Source organism: Alligator mississippiensis, chromosome 12 (genome assembly GCF_030867095.1).
Source record: "Alligator mississippiensis isolate rAllMis1 chromosome 12, rAllMis1, whole genome shotgun sequence".
In the NCBI taxonomy this organism is placed as follows: Eukaryota; Metazoa; Chordata; order Crocodylia; family Alligatoridae; genus Alligator; species Alligator mississippiensis.
The window spans coordinates 66,566,392-66,590,327 of NC_081835.1; the positions used below are offsets into that span (position 1 = coordinate 66,566,392).

The 23,936-nt window shown below is 45.6% G+C and overlaps 1 protein-coding gene across 5 annotated transcripts in view; it reads right to left on the minus strand.

Moving 5' to 3' along the window:
* Positions 1 to 3,485: 3,485 nt before the first annotated feature.
* The window catches only part of MAPKAP1 (MAPK associated protein 1), a 138,020-nt gene continuing 117,569 nt past the window's right edge, over positions 3,486 to 23,936 (minus strand). For all 5 annotated transcript variants that reach the window (XM_019495313.2, XM_019495312.2, XM_059715755.1 and 2 more), the window contains 3 exons: positions 20,642 to 20,779; positions 6,954 to 7,051; positions 3,486 to 4,099 (listed from right to left, as the gene is read on the minus strand). In XM_019495313.2, coding sequence (XP_019350858.1) covers positions 3,974 to 4,099; positions 6,954 to 7,051; positions 20,642 to 20,779 — 362 coding nt within the window. In that variant the 3' untranslated portion in view covers positions 3,486 to 3,973. The remainder of the gene's footprint in view (positions 4,100 to 6,953; positions 7,052 to 20,641; positions 20,780 to 23,936) is intronic.

The following is a 23,936-nucleotide window of genomic DNA, read 5'->3' on the forward strand; positions in this document are numbered from 1 at the left end:
TGGCAGGCTGCAGCTGGCTTAAACCAGGAGCCACCCGAGGTGGAGATCCACTGGCTGTGCCAGGCAGGATTACAGCATGCACAGGGGCGCTCACTTGCCCACCCCTTCCTACTGGAGCTTCCCTACCACATGCCCATCGTGCTGCTCCTTTGATGAGCACCAGGCACTTGTGTCATCAACACAGGCAAAGGAAAGGATATGTGGAAATAATGTGCTAAACACGCTGCTGCTCACCTGCCCGCTCCCATCCTGTCCTGCCAGTGAACCATGGTATGATGCTGTGTCACTTCTAAGGATCTTACATGAGGGGCATATCCAGGACCAGATATCTTTGCCCGCATGTCCAGCCCCAGCACCCATAGCTGCATTTAAGAGGGACTGTTTTTTTCTTACATAGGTGGGCAAATGCCTGTGCCTGCAGCAGACGTGCAGGAAGAGGTAAATGCCCTTTGCAGGCCTTAGATGGTAATTAGGAGAACCTTGTAGTACTCAGTGAAAAGCGAAGTACTCGCGTGAGAAGTCATCCTTGTCACTGGGAACGGCAGCTACAATATTCTGCCCAAACCTAGTAACAAGGCATGGAACGAACAGCTTGCTTTGGTGACCCACTTGAATGCCCATCTGAATCAATTAAATCTGTAGCTACCCGGGCAGCACCAGCCCGTGATGGAGCTGTGTTCAGCTGCGCACAAATTGCAATTGTGACCCCTGGTTTAACTCCTTCAGCTGCCCCGAAACCACAGAAATGTTTGCTTGGGGAGAGGTGCTGCCCTCCTGCCCCCTGGCCGTTTTCCTGGGTCAGGAGGCCTGGCTCTTGGCTTCTGATTTTTCTAAAATAAAATGACTTTGTACCTGGGAGCAGGTCTGCTTGGATCCAGTGAAAAGCTTTGCCAGTTTCCATGCCCTGCACTCGAGGAGAAAAGTAACTAGCACGCTTTCGCTCTCTGCCTTCCCAGCCTGGAGGAAAAATAGCCTCCTTCATGTTGGGTGTGTGCGAGAGAGACAGAGACAGAGTGGGCATGCAGTGGGTGTGCGTGCGTGGGTGGATGTCTGTGTGATGAATTTATGGTGGGCAAGTTACATGTGTGCTGCTCTGCAAGTGCTGAGGCCCAGAGTCTGGGTTGCCTCCTGGAAAAGGCCCGTCTTTGCCTCGATGCATCTGTCATGGGTTGAACCTTTTGCAGTCTCGGGCAGTGGTGGCTGCAAGGCAGAGCCCATCCCTCAGGGACCGAGGGCAGAACATCAGTGGCTCCAACCCTCCAGGTCCACCTCGCTGCCCAGTCTGAGAAAGCACCTTGTCAGCATGCATCTGGGTGCTACAGAAAGAAAGCAGTGTGACATGCTTCTGGGCCTGTTCACAGCTGCGATTTCCAGAAGCTGGTTGAGCACCTCTGCATGCTCCCCTTTGTGCAGTGCCTCCCACCAACAACTGTGCGATGGCCTGATTGTGCAGCACGGCATGCAGCCCGCACAGAGGCTGGAGGACCCTGCCTGGGCATTGTCTTCTGGCCTGCCGTGTACTGCTGGGCTCAATGCATCTACCTTGGCCTGGTGAAGAGCTTGTTGGCTCCCTATCCTCTGGTTTCTGCAGGTCTAGGTACTTCAGTCCTAGCCAGCTGCACCCTGCCTGTCCCTCCCATGCTTCTCAGGTGAGGTGGAGGTCTCTTAGTTTCATTCAGGCCAGGTTGCAGCTCACAAGCACACTGGTGCTCTGTACCCCCATGCCTGCTTGTTTCCTAGCTTGTCCAAACTCAGATGCAACAGCTGTTGCAAACGCAGTTTCCACCCCATGGACCTGTGCTGCCTGGGAAGAGTTGGTTAACACACCAGCAGCACAGCCATGGCCTTTGTGAAATAACTGTGCTTTTAAAAGGGCAGCACAACTTTAGGGCCATACTGTCTAAGGGACCTGTTTGCTTTCTGATGTGGTGATGCAAGTCACTTGTATAAAGGACTCCTAGTACTAGCATCTCTGCCTGGAAGTGCAGAATACACAATCCCTCCTGCCAAACACCCACCATTCGCACGTGCAAATTGTTTCAGTTTTGCCCACTGACAGTATACCCCAAAACCCCCAAGGGTTTGAAACTCTGGAACTGAGCCTTTTCAGTAAAATCAGAATCTCAAGGCTTTAATGAAAGCAAAATGCTGCACACTTTGATCACCTGCTAACAGCAATTATATACTGGGAGACAGCAACAGAATTTGATACAGCAGCCCTTGCACACCAGCATTACGGTAATCGAAAACAACGTACCATGGAAGACGGATGCTGCTTTTCATCCTATTGCAGGTTTCTTTTCAGTTTGGTTATGGAAATCAAAACTGGCTAGCAAAGAGCATGTTCACACAACAGTTTTAATGTTAAATTGTTCAAGGGTGATTAAATCAGTACAGTTTGAAGAGGTTTTGCTCTGTTGCTTCTGTGCTGCGTTTGTGCTGGTAAGAGTTAAAAATGTAAACACCGGGCTAGAAAATCTCTGTGTCTTACTTCTGTGTTGCACGGCAGTAATTGGGGAAGACTGGTGCCTGGGGGAAGAACAGGCCTCTTCTGCCGGGAGGGAGGACAGGAGTTCCTCTCCTGAAGGACACACTCCACAGCTCCTTTGGGGGGCTTCTTTTGGCGCAGCTCCAGATGGAGTCAGCTGGAAGTTTAGACTGAGTCCTGTTGTGACACCTGAAGGAGAAGCGGAGTTCTCTGCCTAAAACTACACTAAACTGTTAAAGCTGAGCGAGGTGTTAAGTGCAGAACCAGAGTTAGCATGTGGGACTGATCAAGCTGACTACAGGTCAGCCTCACCACCAGGCCATCAGAAGGGAAGAACTGAAATCAGGTAGCCCCGCACGCTTCCACAGGACGGTGTTATTCTTCATCCTCGCTTCTGCCTCTTTGTAGCACAGCTGTACGCATCACTGCAGATTCAGAGAGCTGTAGTTTAATGACTTACGGAAAGTGAGAGAAGAGCTTCCTGGTGAACTGAACCACAACAACAAAGGCAGCTGTCAGTGCCCCTGTCCCCATTTATATGCTCCCCCGCTCGCTGGAGATGAGCAAGGCTGGGATGGTTACAGAGCTCAGTACAAATTAAGTCTTTTACTGAAGTGACTGAAGTGAGAAAAGAAAATGTGCAGTTATTTCTTGATCCGCAGTGGACGCTCAAGGAGAGAGCTCGGCCGCCTGGCGCGGCACCCGGGAGCTACCTGCTAGGTCATCCTCCCACAAGAACTGCAGACCCTGCGTCCGTGGAGCAACTCCCAAAACACGGACACAGTTTTCAAAATACCTTCAGCAGAGGCCACTTCCGATACGACGTCTTTGTAGCAGAAAAGCACAGTTGTCAAAAGGTGTGTGGAAAAGACAACAGACTCCACCGCAGAAACCTTTCTTCAACCTTCAGTTGTTTCACGGCAACTCCACGGACTTGAACGACAGCTGAAATCCCCCCCGCCCCCCCCACAAGAACCGCACGTAGTGTAAACCTTGAGAAAGATCACGTTTGTTTATTAATAGTAAAAATGGATACATTTGTCCTACAGTTTTAGAAATTTGATCATATCGCAAGCAGTACCTGCGCACGCGTGCGTGTGTGTGTATGTGTATTACAGATGTATATAATTTATTCTAATCAGGCTGTGCAACAATTTATAACCACATCTTTCCTTGCAATTGTACATAATACAGCAATTGAACACCGCCAGCCTATGTCCTTCTCTTCTTTCTAATCAAAGGACTCTGAAGCGTAACAGTCCCCTTTTCGGTTGATATGGCTCTTTGTTTTCGTCAAAAGGGAGACTCCCATCACCAGCGTGGGATCATCTGCCAACCACAAGAGACTGCAATATTGACTCTCCTCCTGGGCTGCCCGTGCCTGTTGGCAGCAAGAGCGCTGTAGTTCTGGCTCCCACCTGTCTCAGGCTGTTGGGAGCTTCTCCTCCTCCAAATTGGTAGACAGTTTTTGCTCTAGGCGAGACATTACTGCTGTCCTGATTTCTTCTCCTTCTGGAAGCTAAAGCTTGTTCTCCTGCTCAGTTTTCTTTGTTTCTGAGCAAAGTAATCTGCTCTGGCTGTACTTGCTCGGGATTCTAGAATATAGTTAACCTGGAAAACACAAAAACAAGGCTTCGTTTCAGCCATGCTCCACTGGACCAGCCGGAGAAGGACAGACCTTTCCCCCAAGGACGGATGATCTACTCAAACCTGTCTTCAGTAAGAACAAGACGGCACCTGTGGAGAACGCTCCAACCCCAGAACCAGGTCCCCTTTACGGCTGTGGCTTCGTAACCCTTCTCCCTTGTCACCTGGGAGTGGAGCTGCCGGGCTTCCCATCATCACCAGAAGAGATGGCAACACAGGAGATATGCTGAAAGGATGCAGTACTTGACCCTGTTGTTCTGCCATTTGCTAGCCAAACTGCCAGATGAAAGCAGTAAGTCACAAAGACCCATGGTGCTGATCTGATACATTCATCCGCATCAATAACAGGTTGCATCAGATGTAATAAAAATAATTCTTTCATTATGATGTTTGCATATTCAGCCAGTCCCATCCTTGTCGTGTGTTTTGGCACATATGACTTGATAAAAGCATTTAAAAATGATATTTAACAAGCCTGCTATCCCCTAAATTTATTATCTCCAGTGCTTTGTGATAATCACATAGATAATTTTAATGGAAGGTTAATGCACGAATCAAAAGATAAAAATGCCCTTTGGTCTGCCATTAGCTGGTTAATCTGCTGTGGCTTAAAACTTGCACAATTTTATGCACTGTAGAGTGTTTCACTTTCATTGCATATTACAGCTTAAGGCATAAAAATATAGGGAGTTTTCATGGTCAATAAAGCCTCACTCTGTCACCTGATCATGTGAAGAACCTAATTTGAAAAGTCTGATTTCTCTCCTAAAGCCTGTGGAATGAGAGAGAAACAAAGGCCTAAATTGGTAACCAGTATCTGAACCTGGAAGGTGTTTAATACAGAGAGGCTACACCATAAATAAAAGGCATAGTGCATTATTGTGTTCAGTGATACCCGCGATCTGAATAGGTTTCTTGTCCACATCAGGTCTGTCTTTTTAGTCTTCCAAAAAGTACGCTGAATACTTCTAGGTATATCATGAGATCTCGAGTGAAACAGCTTATTTAAGACAAAGTTGGAACAAAAAATCCAGTGTAGAAGTTTATGAATTTAGTGCAAAAATAGTTAAATTCATCTCCTAGGGCACGAACTAAACTACAATGTTTTATCATATGTTAGTTATGTAGCACTTCTATAGTCTTTATACAGAAAACACCATTAAGCATAGGGAACGGCATATAAAACTTATCACTTAAAATTTTAAATTGCTATAAAAATAATAGATTGTAGAAAATTAAGTTTAATCTTCCAACTGTATTATGATCATTTGTTTCAGAAAGTAAATCAACCTGTGCCTATAACAAGCCATTATAAAAGCAAATGGTTATGATAAAATATTCTTAAAACATTAAATAGTGGGGTGGAAAATGCTGTTCTTTGTATGAAGACATACAGTTGGAAAGCATTGGTGGAAAGAGCAGGAGAGAATCGTTGTCCTGCCAGAATGACGACTCTCTGCTTGATCCCTGCTTGAAGTCATAAACCTGGCATTAGTCTAGGACCATGGAAATTATTTCGATGTCAAATACAGGTTTATAATTTTACTGGAGCCCTCCTCAAATCTTTGAATAATATTAACACCAGCCATAAAACACCCTGAAGCATAATGGCATTTTTATTTAAATATTCCCCTACTCAACTTGCAAAAGTTCCTTTGGTTAACTCTGCTGAGAAGCTGACAACCGCACCGCCTGCTTCGTAGAAAACCAAGACATTACTGCTGGGCAGCTGATTTGGGCTGCTCCTTATTTGTTTGCAATTTAAAGTTTGTGGGTATTGGATCAACTGCCTGCTGCCCAGGCCTTAGTGACATCTGACCTGTAAAAGGCAGTAAGACTACAGTACCGGGCAGGGCATGGACACTGAACTCTGCGCTCGCGCAGTGCACCGAGATTCCCGCATGGGAGTTTGCACTCTTGGACCCTGCCACTTGGACTCCAGGTCTGCAAGGTCCTGGCCATGGCAGTGGCCCCAGTCAATTTAAAGGAGCTACTCCAGGAAGAGCACACACCAACTGCTGAAGCTTCCTTAGCCTGACGAAGGGTTTTTGAATCCGAAAGCTTGCTGAATAACTATTCTCCAACCATTTGGGTTGGTCTAGTAAAAGAGATCAAATTCACCCAAGGAACCTTGTCTGCCTAAGGAGCTACTCACACACTTCAGGTCAGAGCTCACTTATCCTGTCACCTTGTGCCAGGACTGTGTTACTCTCCACTCAGGAGCATCCGGACCCATCTGGATTGTGACCCTAGTGGATTGCTGGAGGTGGGAAACACATCGGAGCTAACCCCACACAACCCCGTACTGACCATTGGCTTTGAGGTGACGTGGGCAGCAAATAGATGCAGCTTACTGTTTTCTTGGGCGGTAAAATTACTGCTGGACAACAGAAAAACTGCAGAAGGATTTGAACACTGAGCATGTGCGCCCATGAGCTGGCAGTGCCCTGAGGGTTAATCTACCTTCAAACTCCTGGAGTACATTCACTATTTAAGATGCAAACACCCTAAACAAGGTAAAAGCTGGGTGGGCTCCTGGGCAATGCTTGTGGAAACTGGCATCCTCCAGAAATCAGCTATTAGCAAGGAAATCAGCTCCCTGCTTGTGTGGGAATAGACCCCCAGACTCCTGCGACACAGATACAGCGTACAAAGCCAGACTGTTCAGCAGCAACCACGTGCAAGGTCCTCAAATGCTGCTGAAGCTCCCTGCCAGTCACACATTTCTAGAGCTGTCTGGGTATTTCCAGCTCTTGCATCTATCTAGCAAGTGGTAAAACTCTGAGCATTTTGGGTCATGGCAAAATTCAGAGCCTACCTTTAGTACGATTTCATTGACAGTAGCAGCATCTGATTCAAAGTAGAGGTGCTTGTAGTCATGATTGTGTAAATATGTAAGTTTAAATATTGCATGACCTGGAAAGATAAAAAAAAAAAAAAATCATGTTCAGAACACTCCTCAAGTTTCAGCGAAGCTCGTGCGCTTGACAGAAGAAAAACACAGATGGTGATCTTAGCGTACCATCGGCACAACAGAAGGAAGCCATGAAATGCTGACAGGCTTCTCATGTCATTTCAATTTAAGGCAAGTGGTGGCTTACACAGGAGCAGCTGAACGCCTTTCGATAAAGTTCATTTTCCCATCACATCCCACTGTAGGGAATGCGAAAATCTATCAAATGGCTAGTTAGGTCCCGTTCAGCCCTAGACTATATTTCAGTTAAACTGCCGCATTAGAACTACTTTGTGAAACTATCCACTGTATAATCATCGCATGCAGGAGATAAGTGTTATACTTAAAATAAAAGGCCAATTAACCCCAGAATTATCACTGTAACAATAAAATAACCAGCTACTCGAGGCAAAATAAAACAGTGCTGTGATTTTAAAACGAGCAAAACCTTGGTAGAAACACCACCACGCAACCGCTCTTTGCCAGCACAAATCCTGCCGTTGACACGGGGGACGAGGCAAAACTAAACTAAATCGTGCTCCTTAGTCGTGTGCTAATGGGCAGGCCTGGGCTGTCCACCAGGCAAAGGGCAAAACAGCCTTTGCTTGCCTGGGCATTTGAGGATTTGAGCAGAAACCCAGCACCCTCCTGACGCACGGCGTCTCCATCAGTTCTCATTTCATTCACTTCAGATCAAAGGGCAAAGCAGCGATGGTAAATTCGCCTCTTCCGGCAGGAAACCTCATCCGACGTCTTATTTACATTATCTGATTGTTCAGATTTCCCAAAGTAAACTGAGATATGCTAGGAATCTGTGACCAACAAACGTGAGACCTCAGTATTTTATCATGGCATGTTAATTAAACACCATTATAATGCACTAATCAGGCATATAAATTCTCTATTGAAAAATTGGCTAATAATTAAAAAAAGGCTTTAAATCATTTGACAAACGAAGCTCTGGCGGTACTAAAAATGCTGGAATTCTTAGCGGCAAGCTAATCAGCATGCTAATGTATTCACGGCTCGCTCCTGCTCGGGACTGAATTCAGCATCTTTTAGCATTCCAAGAGCGCACGTGTGCGCACACGCTGCTCACGGAGACATGACAGACCCTGGCGAGTTATCAGTGTTTACAGCTTCCTCGTGTACCAGCTGATGTTACACGCCGGAGTTTTACAGATCGTTATACAAATGGGCGTCAGGAAACACAAAGGGTGCCAGGGACCGCAGGCCAGGAGCCCAGGGGACTCTCCTCATCAGGGGTGAATGGACAGTCTTTCTAATCGCTCCATGCACCAGATTCCTGTGGCTGGGCCTGCAGCCTCTCCTTCTAGGTTTGCCTTTCTCCTGTCTGCAGGGCATGCGGACCCCTCTGCAGTGCAGCCAAGGCAGGCCAGCTGTTTGGAGAGCTGTCGGCCTGGGTAAATCATGTCACACCTCTCTGGCTCTGTCCTGCCCCCCTTTGCTTCTCTTGTCTACTCGACTGTAAGTGCTGCAGGGCAGGGGCAGTCTTACACCACACATCTGCCCGTGCCCAGCACGGAGTGGGTACCTGTCTCAGTTGCGTCCTCAGCACAAGTGCGAGAGATGCGCTACAAGCACCGCCTGGCCTCAAGACAAGTTACCTGAATTCCTCAGGGCTCTTCCTCCTCCTTCCTCTCACAACAGACGTGACAGAGCAAACCACGACTACAGCGTCCCAGGGGAAAGGACAGCTTTAGAGGGCTGCTTCTGCTCCGGAGGAGACGCGCGGGCCACAAGACATGGAGGGAGGATTACGAACAGATTGCTACCAACGTGCCTTTCTCAAGCCCTGAGGCTATTGCCAGGAGTAGGTGACGAGCAAGGCTGCCACCCCGCAAAGCAGGAAGAAGGAAATTAAGTGACTTTGTAGGCTGGCTTCTGATGGGAGCAGAGAAACCTTGTCCAGCATCCCCATCTCCTAAACCCGTGCTTTGTCCTTCTTCCAGCAGCGGCACGGATCCAGCTGACAGAAGCAGAAGATGGAATCATAGAAAAGGAGGGTTGAAGGGACCTCAGGAGGCCACATCTAGTCCAACCCCCTCCTCAGAGCAGGACCAGCCCCAACTACATCATCCCAGCTAGGACTCTGTCTACCCGGGTCTTAAACACCTCCAAGGATGGAGACTGCACCACCTCCCTGGGGAGCCTATCCCAGTGCTTCACCACCCTCCTAGTGAAAAAGTTCTTCCTAATAACTAACCTCAACTTCCCTTGCTGCAGCTTGAGCCCATTGCTCCTTGTCCTGTCATCTGCCCCCACTGAGAACAGCCCAGCTCCATCCTCTTTGCAGCCCCCCTGGAGGGAGGTGAAGGCTGCTATTCAATCCCCCTCGGTCTTCTCTTCTGCAGACTCAGTCAGCCCAGTTCCCTCAGCCTCTCCACACAGGTACCGTCCCTTAGCCTCCCAACCATTTTTACTGCCCTTCACTGGACTCTCTCCAATGTGTTCACATCCTTTCTGTAGTGGGGATCCCAAGAACTTCATTTCATTTCAAGCACCTATTTTTGGATTTGAAAGTGTCAACCCTTTCAGCGGCAGTTAGAGCAGAGGATGCCAGTAATAACCCTTCAAAGGAAGCCTCTTAAATATGAGAGATGGAAACAGGTTAGCGCTTGGCTGCCCTGAGAAGAGCAAGTTCACACTGTACTGGAAAAACCTCTGGAAAACACCCTGGAAAAGAACTAGCCTTCTCCATGCAACAGATCAAATGAATGGAGACAGCCCAGTGCTAAGCCCTGGCTGTGTGCTGTGCAGGATGCAGGCATGCCCATGGGGTGCCAGGTGTGGAGAGCAGCTTACCCAGCCCCTGCGCTCAAGAGACCCGCTCCTTGCAGCCATCTGGGAAAGCGCCGCAGGTGCCATGCACTGTTCACGCTCCACTGCCGGCCTCTCCCCAGCCGCAGGAAGAGTGCGTCAGTGGAGATGGCACGACAGGGAGAACTGCGCTAACCTTTTGGTGCAGCCCTCGAAGGAATTCTGGCACCGCGGGCTCTTGGACTGAATGAAACTGCAACCCTGGTGCTCCCTCCACATTTCAGCACAGAGACCTGCCAGCCAGTCTGCGGTGAAGTATTTGTGCCATCAGCAATGCGGGCCAGACCCGGGATTTATATGCACTGACAGGTATTTAGAGAACAAAAGCCAAAAAGACTTTTCTTTAGAAAGCCCCATTATGGCCCTATGTTTATGTGTTTCCATGTCTGCATTATACTGCTTACTGTGTGAAATATTAGTTCACTGAAACCATCAGCTGGCACTTTGTTTTGTTACTTTTCTGGCCAGATGGAATTTATGAATTGCAAGGGATGGATTGATTTCCATTTCCAAGAGTACTTAAATATGTGATGTACGGTTCGAAGCCCTCTTTCCAATAGAACGTCACCCTTGATAATTCAGCGATCAATACGAGTTTCAATATTTTTATATTTCTATATAAAGAATATCTGGTGACAAGCAACAAGAGTGCAGGCAGCATCTCCCAGGCTTGTGACTCCAGTTCAGAGGACAGAATAGCCCACGTGAATCTGATTATTTTAAATAATTTTTTGCTGCCCTTCCACGTGTCGAGGTGAACGTGTTCTGCACTCGCCACATATCTCTGGTGCTGCCTGTCCCTGCCTTCGCATGGGACTACAGGAGTATTTGCAGTGGCAAGAGACAGCTGAAGCCTCATCACTTGCGTGTGGATCGCCAACCCTTCAAAGAGGTGGATGTTGAGACCTGGGTTTGGTCCACTGCAGCAGCAAGAGAGCCAGGAAATCCAGGTGGGGATCCACTGACCCCAACCTTGAACACAGACTTGCTGACAACATGCTAGCCTGCAACACACAGCAAGATAGACAGCCAAAGGCTGCTGAGATGGCCGTCTCGCCACCGTCCTTCCAGGAACGAACAGCAGATGTCCTGATATCAGTCCTCTGAGGGCCATGCTCTGGCCTGGTCACTGGGATCTCCTCCATGCTGTGACCGCCACATGATATGCGCCGTCAGAACAGCGGCTCTCCTGACCAGCAAGGGAGGCTGGCGAGTGTCACCGAGGAGCTAGACATAGACGCTGGCACTTGCTGCCACACGGCTATGAAGAATCCTGGACTGCGCCACTTTCAGAACAAAACACAAAATTACTTCCTTCCACTTCACTTTTTCATAGCAAACTCTGCACGGAGATGCACAAACCCAAATCACAGAGAACAGACAGAGCCCACATACGCTATGGACTAACTGTGCTGTTTCTCCAACAGGCTGCGAACAAAGAGACTCTGCTACTATGATGATGGAAGCTGCGTGCACGTAGGCAGATACCGAAGCGGACCCTGCACCCCCCGAAGACAGCAGCACACTCACAATACCACTATGCCAGGCAGAAATGTCAATTCTGGAACATCAGAAAACAAACCTGGAAAAAACCCAGTCAGCTGGACAACAGGAAACGTTACCATGCTTCCAAGGATGCCTCAGCGTAAAAACCTTTGTGCAAAACAAGTGAGATTTTATTTAAAAACAACGGGAATAAAAAAAAATCCAATGTATGAAAGAGATTTGTCATCAAAAACACGAGTCCTCAGAAATCTGGTCCAGTTTCAATAGCCACCGTTGCAAGACCACAAGAGAACAAGCAAGCCCAGGAGTCTCAGTGTAACTACAGAGGGCTGATGAGCAGAAGCATCCATTTCTGCTGAGTTTACACATGCCCAGAAAAGGAAACTCAAGCTGCCCCTGCAGCCCCAACCGAGTTTACAATGGCCACCTTGGCCCTGAGGATGCAGCTGCCTCCACGCAGACAGGCCCTCCCTGTGCCCAGCCCCTCCCAGGCTCTGTTCCTATGCAGAGCGGTGACCAACACGTCCCGACCCTATTCCTTCTTAACTTCTGCTTCTCCAGGTCCCTCACAAGCCTCTCCATGGCCAAGAAGATCTATCTGTTGTAGGTGCCCTCTGACCTTAATCCCATACTTTGATCAATCTTTTCTACCCTTAGAATGCTAATGAGTCCCCCTGCGAATTACAAAACGGGTGTACGTTATGTGTACCAAGGCCTCCGAGGACATGAAGCTAATTTGGAGGAGAGGAAGGCTTCCCCTTCAGCTTTGTTTTTTTAAGTCCTTACATTCAGCGTGACTTGGTTCTTATACTACTTTGTTCACCCGAGAGGCAAGAGGAGCAGCCAGTTACAGGATAAACAATGCCCCTTTGGCAAGCCTCGGCACCACTGCACGTGGGTCTGTCGCTGCCTTTTCCCATCTGCGTTTCTCCTCCATGTTTGATGAGGAAAACACTACTGTTTCCTCATATCTACGGTGTGTTGGAGCTGAGCCGTATGGCTGAACTGCACTTTCTGGAATGATAGAGTTACCAGATTTTGGTAGAATTTCAGCTTTTACAGTAATTGAGGAATCTTTCCCAAAATTTCTGAAAAGCAATTTGGAAATCTCGTGTGTGTGTAGACAGATATATATCTATATATACACATGCACAGATGCGTCTGTATGTGCATATATTTATATATTCTGTACATATACATATAGATGTATCTGTATGTGTGTGTATCTATATAGCTATAGATCTACACACACACACACACCCCGCCCCCCCATTGCTATCTATGTAAAGTGCATCTTGCTTCCACTCACACCAGTGAAAGCAACTTTTCACTTTTTTATCAAAAAAAATGGAACACTTTTTAATGGGAACATGGTCTGGGAAAAACCCCACACATTTCTCACATAGTAAATTACTTCGATTTCTACAAGAAAGAAGAGAATTGTTTTTTCTCCAGAGCTTAGCCATTACCAATCTCCTTTCACCAATTTTACCCTTTTTAAAATTACGTACTCCAAGCTGCATAAATTAGACCGCTAATTAGGTAAAGGATGAAAAGAATATTCATGAATTGGAGGAAATAGAAAACAAACATGGCAACATGCAAATTTATGTTAATTTTTCATTATACCTTGATGATTGCTTTGTCATTACAGGGCCATAAGGCAGGAGTCAACAATTAAGAGTTATTAGTGGAATAAATAGCTGGAGAAAGGCCTCTCTGAAGAAGAAAATACTTATGGCCTCATTTGACATTATCAGAATTTTTCCCCCCATTTCAAAAGTTAATATTGTAACTGGGCCAAACCCCAGCCTCTGTTGCTCGCAGCAAGCTTAGAAGAGCCCACAAAGAGTTAAGAACAAAGCAGCAGACATAATGTGTACAAGGCGGAGGCAGTGTTTCTACACAAATGTAAATGTATTTAAAACACTTTAAATGGAGTCATGTCCCAACACCTTTCCCAGCAATTTCTGCCTTTCATCCCAGCGTGCCAGGGCAGGGACTGGGTTTGTGGTGGTCCTGCTCAACATATCCCACAAGGGTGACTTGTGAGGGATCTCCTGGTCCTGCCCAAATGCAGCTATTGCATCATTGCAGTAGTCGTCTCAGCAGCCCTCGATGAACACGAAAACTTCCACAGGGTGCAGTGGGGAAGCCTGCCGCGCGGTCACTTATGGGCCGGAGCGCTGCTTGGCCCGTTCTCCGAGGCTGCAGGGGAGCAGCAGTTCTGATACAGGGGATGGTGGGGCTGTGTTCAACCCAATTTACTGCTTGGTAAACAGAGCACAGAGGGGCAAAGTGACTGGCCCAAAGTCACCCAAGAAGGCAGTGGCACTATCAGGCAGAGTCCTGGTCTCTGGGATCCCAGTTGCTCATTCTAGTCAGCCCACCACGCATCTCTTCCTCCTAACACAGGACCCTTGGCATTGCAAAGCGAGGCGCAGGGATTTCTCTCACGGCCCTAAGAACTAAGGTCTGAGCTCTCTCTGCATCGCAACAACAGCTCATGTTAACAGATATCAAGCTCAGGGCCCCTGTGTTTGGAAGAGCTGTTTGAAGCCCAGGGAACCCATCTCCCTGCATGATGCTCGCTCTGAAGAGGTGCGTTTCAGAAGGTGATCTGTATGTCAGGAGCAGTGGCCACAGCAGAAACCACAGCTGAAATGTCAACCCCAGCAAGTCAATGGTAAAACTCCTGTAGACTTGAGCGAGCCGGGATTTCACCCTGGGCATCTCATGTAAAGTCCCTTTCAGAACAAGGGATCGCCTCAGGGAGAATGAATGACCTTCACGTAAGCATGGGGCCCACCAAACGTGTGCGACAGGGAGCTGTCTTCCTGTGGTTGAGCCCATTCTTTTGGGGACACCTTTTCCTTGTGTTGTCTTACAGCCCCTTTAAGAAACACTACTAATAGCAGAAGCCTCATTTCCAGGGTTCTTGAAAGCAGAGCTGCAATTAAGCATGTGACTACTTTTGCGTCAAATTATGCCGGCTATTCACATGTCTGGTATTTTTATCCTTCGTGAAATTACATCAAAGCAGAAATCTAACAAAGGTTTTTGCAGGAGCTCTGAAAACTGAGGTGGCGCCCAGGGTTGCCCAAAACCTCTTCCCCAGCAGCCTTGTTTTGGAAAGAGATGATAAATAAATCAAAATGCACTAAGCAGTGCTTCCACATGGCAATCGCCTCCTTCACTGCGTCTGCACCTCATCAATCACGCTATTGTCTGCTTGAAAGGCGAGCCTTGTAAATGTCATATCCACTCAAGCCCAAGGAGAAGCAAATCAAAATGCAGCAAGGAGTTTTAATTGGATAGTGTAATTAAACTAAAAAACCCCAGCAGACTAGCTTTGACAGGATAGATGAAGACCCCTTTTAATAGGGCTACGAAACATATTTGTTAAAAGGATGAGGCAATGCACGCTCCTGATTGTGCTCCAGAGTACTTTTATGAAAAGGCTGTTCAATAACGGATGTATTTAATAAGTTAAGCTCGGTTCTGTTTGGTACGTGGGCAGGAATCTCTCTTACCTAGAAGTAAACGCGTCAGAGCTGAGCGGTCAGGCACTGACCAGGCTGCCCACTGTATCGGTGACATGGGCAAAACTAGATTACTTTCCTTGGAAACAACTTTCTCCGATGGATCAATCCTCACACAACTGATGCCACCCCCCTCCACGAGGTGACTGACCGACCTCAGCAGTCGTGCAAAGGAAGTAACAGCAGACTGACCCCACACAAGCAGCACAATTGCTCGGTTACCCAGCACAGGTCTCAGCCTGGCTTCCAGTAGTTTGGGCACAGCTTTGAGCTCAGCGTGGAATACGGCACAAATACAGCGACAAGATGGCAGACAGTTACGTGCACCCGTGTTCATTTACCTGCTTATCTCGCACATGCAAGTATGGCATCCATGTTTAATCTTCTTCCTTCAAGTCACATACTTCAGAGCGTTTTTCCCCGAGCCCAAAGTCCATGGATGCTTTTTCAGAGAAACCTATTCCTCAATCCCCTGAACAAGAAGCTATGCCTTGCCCTTGGTCAGATAAACATCTTCATTTATTATTCCAGATACTGCCTGGCCCAGAGAAAGGGCCATAACTCTGGTCACTGGCACAAAAGCCACGTCGTGCAAGAGCTATGTCATTCACACAACAGCTCTCACAATTCCCGTGAGGTCACCGAAGAGCCCCGAGTGCCAGGCCTTTGTTTAAACTGCCCTAGTACTCGGGGTGCTGGGAAAGGTGCTGGGTGGCCATCACAGCAACGAAACCGCCTGTGAATAAGATGCTGGCTACAAAATTTTTCAAAACGTTATCGATCATTTGAATGAAATGGAGAAGCAGGTTTTACTCTGCTCTAAAAGAACCCGCTGCACTGTGAAACGCTGCGCCTTACTACACACGCTGAACAAAACAGGCTATAAACTGTGGAATCGAGCCCTCCTTTCATAATCCGATAACCAATTAATTAATTGAGCTTTGCCCACTGTACATAATCCAAAGGAACTTGATACTGAATTAAAACATCAAATACCTTTAGCTTTAAATGAAAACTACATAAAAGCATTTCAGCCATCAATTTGGCTATCACTTACAGCCAGTATGAATTCTGCTGGAAAAGCTATTTTCGTGCAGATGTGGAATTCAATGGGAAAGACTGACTCGTGTAGCAACATCAATCAAAATGTCGGCTCTGTTGGCAGCTCTCGACAGTAAGGCAGGTTCAAAGGTCACAGGATAAAGAAAAAGCCAAGCTCTGGTTCAGTTCTAATATCTCCTCGCTAGAAGTCTTGCAAAGGTACCTACCCCCTTCTGTATTAGGCTGCTTTCATTAATCTTCTTGCCATCTTCTTTAACTAGTCATGCAGAACCGCTCGATAGCAAGACATATAATGGGGAGGCCCTGTGCCTATTACCAGGTTAACATTCTGTTAAGCCCCAGTGCAACAATGGAATAGGAATTTAGAGGAAATCTTAAGCTGCAGGGTGCAACGCAGGCAATTAAATTACAACTTGAAGTTACCGATGTATTTGCAACCTACAGAACAGAATGCCTTTGTTGAAACTACCTTAGCGTTAAGGATAGTTGATCAAACACTCGTGATCCTCTTTATTCAATAAAAATATGGATAATAAAGGAACATTATTCAGTGTTTCAATTTTATTAGCAAAGAAACCAGGCTTTTGCAACCCTTGTCAAAGACTTACAAATGGAAAAGATTCAGTTCATTTGGAGAGCACAGCTTCACCAGACTAATTTATCCTCAATTCTACAAAAGGCCTTTTCTTGAAAACTACTAATCCCCTCAAAACTTCAGTGCTTGATCAATGTTCTCCTTCTGCAGATGTTGTGGTAACCTGGTAACCCTAACCAGCAAGAGGGACAGCAGCACATGCATCAATCAGAGCTTACACTTTGTCTATACTGCACCTTTTAAAAACAGGCAATGGGTTGTTGCACTGAAGTTTTATCCTTGTTCAAATAAAGTAAGAGACATTAACAGAATCAGATTTCCTTAAATTACACTATTGCAAGGGGCTATAATTGTATTACACCTATTATGTTGCTTCCTTAAGACTTTATATTATGTACACTTAATTGAGATACAGAGCTCTTTTCAGCTATAAAAATGACAGCTACTTCATTAAGGTTTAAATCTTATTTCTTAATGATAGGATGCTTCCTTTCAAGATTCAAAACCTGCAGAATCTTTTCTGATAATCAGACTGAACCTGATTTAAACAAGCACTTTATGTACAGCGCTTGCAGGTTCTAATGGCATTTGATTCAGCGAGTAAGGCTATTACTACTTCTCCCCATCTGAATGCAAGAAGTCTGATTTAATTTGTCAATAAAGCTTCATACGCTATACCTGGCTTAGCACAAGGGCACACAAAAATCATCAGCCACTTGTGGGAACACCCCCAACACATAACAAACAAGATGTTGACGATACTCTGAATAACTGGGGACAGCTGCCTTTGGACTTCCCGTGGGTGCAGCCCTAAGTTGTGTGAACTTCTGAGCTGGAGAAGTTGCGGTTTCTTGCTAGAACGCTTTCAGTTCATCTGTAAATACTGAAAACGTGCTCGCTAAAGTTGTACAGTTTCATGTCCTTTAACACTCATAGGGACATGGCCATAAATCTTCACCGCATGAGCTTGCCTTATAGGAGGCACTTTGAGTGCCGCAGAAAGGAGCCTTACTGACCTCTGCCACATTTACACCCAGTTCGTATTTAAAGAGCGTTTCAAAGCGGCACTCAGCCATTTCTGCGATGTCCACACTGCACGAGCCCCAGAGACCAGTCAAAAGCTTAGCCGTACTGACTGTCCTTATACCTTCGGTCAAGTCCTGAGCACGTCTTCAGTTCCAGTGATCGTGATGATCAAGCTGCTTTGACAACAGCATTTTGCATAGAGGTAATAAATAACTGGCTGTATTTGGAAGTTCCTGGAACCACTGATTTCGGTTCAGAAGTATGACAAGGAAGCCTAGCAGAGCAATACACAGCTTTATCATAAGCCCAACTGTTAATGTCTGCTGAGAGAAGGCAGATTCCACACAGTATAGCTGCATACCTGCTGTATAACCAGGGTTTGTAATATGTTGCAGTGCACTTCTGAGTGGCTAGATGGAGCATGCTTGTGTTACAAGAGATAAAAACATGGAAACAAAATATATTGCAGAACTCAAACACCTTATCTTTACTCAACCTCTCTTTCTTTGCAGTAATTCATTCAAGGAAGCCCCAAGAATAATTTTTGATGTAAACTCTGCTGCAAACATATATCACTATGCTGATAAAAATCACAGGAAAAAAAAAACTTAGGAACTATAGTGAGTTTCGCTCCTTTATGCCACTAAAATAACTGTTTTTTTTCTTTTAAAATTCAGTGGATACAGATCTGTTGCTAAGCATGCCCCTCAGATGCATCAATTCTGGGTTGTCACACTACAAATCTCTGGTGTTGTCCTAAAATATGCATTCTGGTATGTCTTTAGTGAACCTGGAGGAGGCCACCAGACTTCAGGAAGAGTCACCGTCACCGTTTCAGAGTATGCTAGATTTACAGTGTGACAATTATAGGGACTGATGTGAAAGTGATGGAATGGGAGCCCCAACACCACATCTCCCTCCTGCATCCCCTGGAAAACCCTCTGCTCAAGGCCACCATCTCTCTGGCTGTAGAGGTCAATCACAGTCTTGGGAGGCTAAAAAAACACCTTGCTCTTTCTGTTGATGTGTCTGCACTTCACTGTGCAGTGGTACTGGCTGTCCAGACTGCATGGCACGGACTACCTCCACAAGATCAACAGCTGTCCAGCTACAGACCACGTGGAGATCTGGGGATGGAGAATCTGTCAGTGGCTGTATGATGCCTGCTGGGGGTATGAAGGCTATGATTTCTGTGACAAAAACCTGGACTTTCCAGGCTGGATTTCCAGATGCAAACTTAGAGGTGTATTTATTTACACGTACAAAATTTCACTTGGAGCCTGGCTGAAAGTCAAGCCTTCAGGGATTTTATCCAGTATCGCTGAAGGACCAGTCTGCTGCTGAAGCTATACTGTGGATTCTTGCTCTCCGAGTACACGGGAATAATGCTAGACAATTTGACTGGAAACACCTCACCTCAGCATCAGACATGCACTGAGAGCAGGGAGAAACTGGTAGAAAGACAGGGGAGAGGAAAAGTGGCTTGTCCAGAGATGTGGAAGAAGAAGAGAATGAAGTAAGGATGGCAAGGAGAAGAATTCATATAATTTTTGACAAAATCTAGGGCAGCCGTGTGTGTTTCTCTCCAAAGTAATATGATAACATATCACCCAGTAAATGTAAACCACAGAACTCGCTATCTCACTGTCACACCACAGGTAAAGGGTCCGGACGGCATCTTATAGTACAGCCAAATAAAGCACATATATAACAGTATCTGCAACATCTATAGTGACAGTCTCTGTAATCTGTATAATCTCTGTACTTTTGCACCCTGCTTATGATTGGACGTCCCCATCAGGGCAGCACCTCTTTACTGTGCATAAACAACTTGTAGTCCCGTTAATTATTTAAAAAAAAAATCACTAACAGCACAATTCAAATCTCAAACCTTCAGCCCTTAAACTCACCACGTGAGTTTTGTGCAACACTGACATTTTCATTCTGTTTGGGTATTCCAGTTCACAGAGGAAAGCCTCGCTGCCCTGATCCTTAGAGGTGGCCAATGTTTTGCTGAAGCCAAATTCTCAGAGTTAGGTCATAATCCCAGCTGTGTTATCCCCATAACTGGAGCTATTTTGGACTTCATTGCTATGTCCTGACTATTTCAGGTCTAAATTTAAACTCTATGAACACAGTGCTTTAAATCTATTCAAGTTGTTGCCTCTATAAGGGCTACACTGAAAATCCAAGACCAAGTGCAATAATGTTGGGAAATGTGCAACTATCATGCTGTGGGTTAAACCTTGAGTTGGCAAAAACAGTATGGTCGCGTCCAGATGAGTGCAGACATGCAGTATGTGGTGACACAGACATGTCTGCAGCGCCACATACCGCACATTCAGCTGTTCCCCTCACTGCAAGGGAGCAGCGTGGGGTTTTCTGGACTCCTAGATATCCAGGGGTGAAAAAAACCCGCACCAAAAGAAAGTGGCACATGTGGGGACAGCGTGTGCTGTGCCGCTCAAACCTGGAGCCTGGCTGGCCAGAGCCATGCTGTGGCTGACGGCCAGGCTCTGAGCCCCAGACCCCAGGTAAGGCTGCTGGGGATGGCCCAGTGCTGGTCCCAGCCTCCTCTACCCCACCTGGGGTAACCTGCTGTGTGCCAAAAGGCCGTGGCACAGGTGGTCCCCAGGGACTAGTGGCGGCACAAGGTGTCCCGCTGCTAGTTGTCCCTGGGGAACCAAACGTCCATGCTCATGTGGTCGCAGCCTGTTTCTACTACAGCACTTCCATCCATACTGGTGCTGGGGCAGGTTGTACTGAAGCTGCATGGAGGAGTGCTAAAAGACCACTCCTGCAGTGTGTATCTGTATATAACACGCCTGACAGGAGAATCAAGTCTGATTAACAGAAATTCATATAATGAATAAAACACGTATAGAAAGAAAAGGACATAGGGGCAATATATTCTCTTGGCATCTAGCACACAAAGGCAGAGAGGGAGAGGAGAGAGAACATAAATAAAAAGGACTACTCACTTGGGCTTTTTTCTTCTGCAAGGTCACAGGCGCAGAGGAATTCAGAATCGATTGAAATGGGTTTCTGCTTAATCCAAAACTTAGTGCTGGCCTTCTGATTAGTACAAGGGTCTATCTCCACCTTGTCTCCAGAGATACCTTGGAATCAGAGGGAACAGAAAGCCACAACAGTGGTCTGTTTAAGTGATTTCATATCAACCATTTGACACACTTTATAAATCTTAAAATAGGCTGAAAGTATATTGTCCTTTTGGGGTTTCTGAAAGAGCAGGAGCTTTGGATGCCAAAAGCAAAGTGATGATCAAACTGTATACATAATCTCTGTGTTGTCCTTCTAGCTTGCTGAAAAAAATGCCAGCAAAAAAGGAGTCTCAGGGAAAACATACTTCACAAATATATAAGCACAGCTGTTCTGAGTGCGCTTGCTAAATGGATTGTGAGGTTTATATAGACATTACTACTTTTTATCACCACTATTCTGAACATGACTATCATGGAAGACAACATCCACTGGTAGTATTGTACCACTACCTGGTACGTTATCCAAACAGAGGCTCCCAGATGCAAACACACAGTCCTGAGGATCATGTGCGTTTTTACAGCCTGAGCATTTTAGAGCCAGCTCTAATTAGGCCGTCTTGAATGCAGGCTGGGGATTCTGTAGCTTCTGGCACAGAAGGGTTTTATTTCTGAACAAGGGCTTCCCCAGATGGCTCCGACTCAGTGCTGCAGTGTCTGTGCTGACCTGGATGCACAGAGGGCATGCTGACATGCCACGGTCCGAGCAGGCAATATAGAAACCTGTAACAGATGCATCTAGAGAGCGAGAACAAGAGAGGCTAACGGTATTACTTCTTCACATGGCTTTCTTGAACTTGGGCAAGAACAGCCTTGCTATTGATCTGGGGCTCCACGGGAGCTGGCTGAAAGTTGACACTGTGCTGGAACCTACCCTGGGATACGCTTTGCAATTTATAGCAGCCTTTATGACAGTATTACAAAGCAACAGCCTTGCTATGCGGCACTGAAGAATATAGAGGGTCATTGTTTAGTTTACAATTACCAGGTATCTGTTGACATGACTGAACAGACCTCTCAATATGCTTTTCATAGTGAGGCCCATGTGGAACATTAAATGAAATTACATTTTTAGGTCAGGAGGGATCGGTCAAAGTCATGATGAAATAGGCAAAATAAAGCAAAAGTATACGAAGTATTTAAAACAGCATGTAACTGCTACCTCTTTGTAAAACCAGCAGAGAGAACCTTTTTCCCTCCTGAGGATTTTGACTAAAATACTTTAGAAAATATATGCCTGGTTTGGCTGGAGCAGGACAGCAGGACATGATAAAGAAAAATATGATCCCAAATTTAAAAACAAATAAAACCTCCTCCACATTCTCCCTCAAAAATTAACCCCACATGATTTTTCAAAATCAGCCAGCTGCACAGGTCTTGCAGCCACTGCATTTGTATTTTAATCACATGTAAAACCAAAATACACAGAGAGCCAGAGGCAGACACGTACAGCAGGTGCACTGCTGCAGTCCTTTGCACTAAATAAAAGGTAACCTTCATTTTAACCCTGACCATTACAACAGCTTCCTGCAATGCCACAAATGAGTCTTAATTTTTTGTTTAATCAGATACCACAATTTGTCATTAGACATGCTTTATATCAGAGATACCAGATTTCAATTAGGCAGCGTCCAGAGTCCGGTTGATACTAGAAGTGTTAGATAATCTGAACAGGCGGAAGCTATATCTGACACTGATTCTGTTAGGAGATTTCACTTTTGAAAGATTATACTAACCCATTTTATTTATTCTTTCACTGTAACTGTTACTTATTCAAAATCTAAATGTTTTCTACAGCTCAGGAAAAATAATATTTGAAATGGTAGCTCCTTTTCGTTTTTACAAATAAATGAGAAAGATGCTTCAGGAGGATAAACCCTTATCCTCACTCTGTTCTCAAAAAGGAAAAAAAAAAGCCCCACCACTAGAAATATGCTTTTAAAAATTTCATTGTATGGTCCTGCAACTCCACAATTCACACAGTCAGTCAATATTGTTAATGTACCTTGTTAATTTGATAGGATTTGTCAGGTAACTCCACTGGAAAATTATATAAAACTGTTCCAGATGAACAGATGATAGTGACATGAATTAAAGTGATAGAACAATAGTGGAATATAAACCAGAAATGACACCCAAAGTGGCTGTTGATTTATTGCCATACTGAGTTTGGTTCTGGGCTTCCATGTATATTAGTGCTACAAATCTGGGTCCATTTAGCAGAGAGATGCTCATACATACATCACCAGCTCCTGCTCCAAGCCAAGGTCACTCCCCATTGCATCAATCTTTTCAACAGAGGCTACTTCACAAAGCATGGATTTTGTAACCATCTCAGATGTAACAGACTTTCCTCCTCTTTCATCTTTCTTTTATCATGTAAAATACACTTTAACTTCTATTATTTTTATCTGCAAATTGTTGCTGTATACTTCATCCATTATTTCTGTATCTCGGCATCATTTGCCTTAGCGTGCCCACATCCACAGGAGCACATTCTTTGTCAGTGTTGTCCTTTTTGTGTTATTGTGCTCACAATCTGCATGGATTTGAACCCAAAAATCTGGAGAGTATTAGCTACAGCTTAAAGCTTTTGCAGCCTGCTTTACAGGCTGAATTAGTCACACTCACAATCAAGGCAAAAAGTATTATCCCTCTACAATTTTCCTTAATTCATCCAGTTTATCAAAAGAGGTTTTTTTTTATAAATATAGCAGTCTAGCAAGACCGCTTCGTTCTTGTTTTCTTTGTTGGGGTCTGTAACTGGCCATTTTTTGACGGACTTGGCCAGCAGTAGTTTTTCAGATCAACATGCCTTCTTTAGTTTTGATAAAATAGTACATTAATAAATCTTTTTTCCTTACAGCATGTTTGAAACCGAGTAGAAATGTTGACAGTATGGTACATGTGCATTATAATGTGACATGAGTTAAACATAAAAACCCAGACCTTGAAACTGCCATGACTAAAGCTTTCAGCTCCAATAAAAAATGTCAGTCACAGACCGGTCATTTCTCCCTTGATATTTACATAACTCCCTTTACCATCAAGAAGAATTACACACAGGTGCAGAGGACAGGACACACTCCAGAGTTTTTCTCCAGATCTCTTGGTAAACCTGGTTTCAGATTCTCTGACTTGCCTTAAAAGACCTGCAATTCTCAGGGTTTTAAAAAGAAAGAGCACGCAACACTTGTGCACAAATGTACTTTGTAGC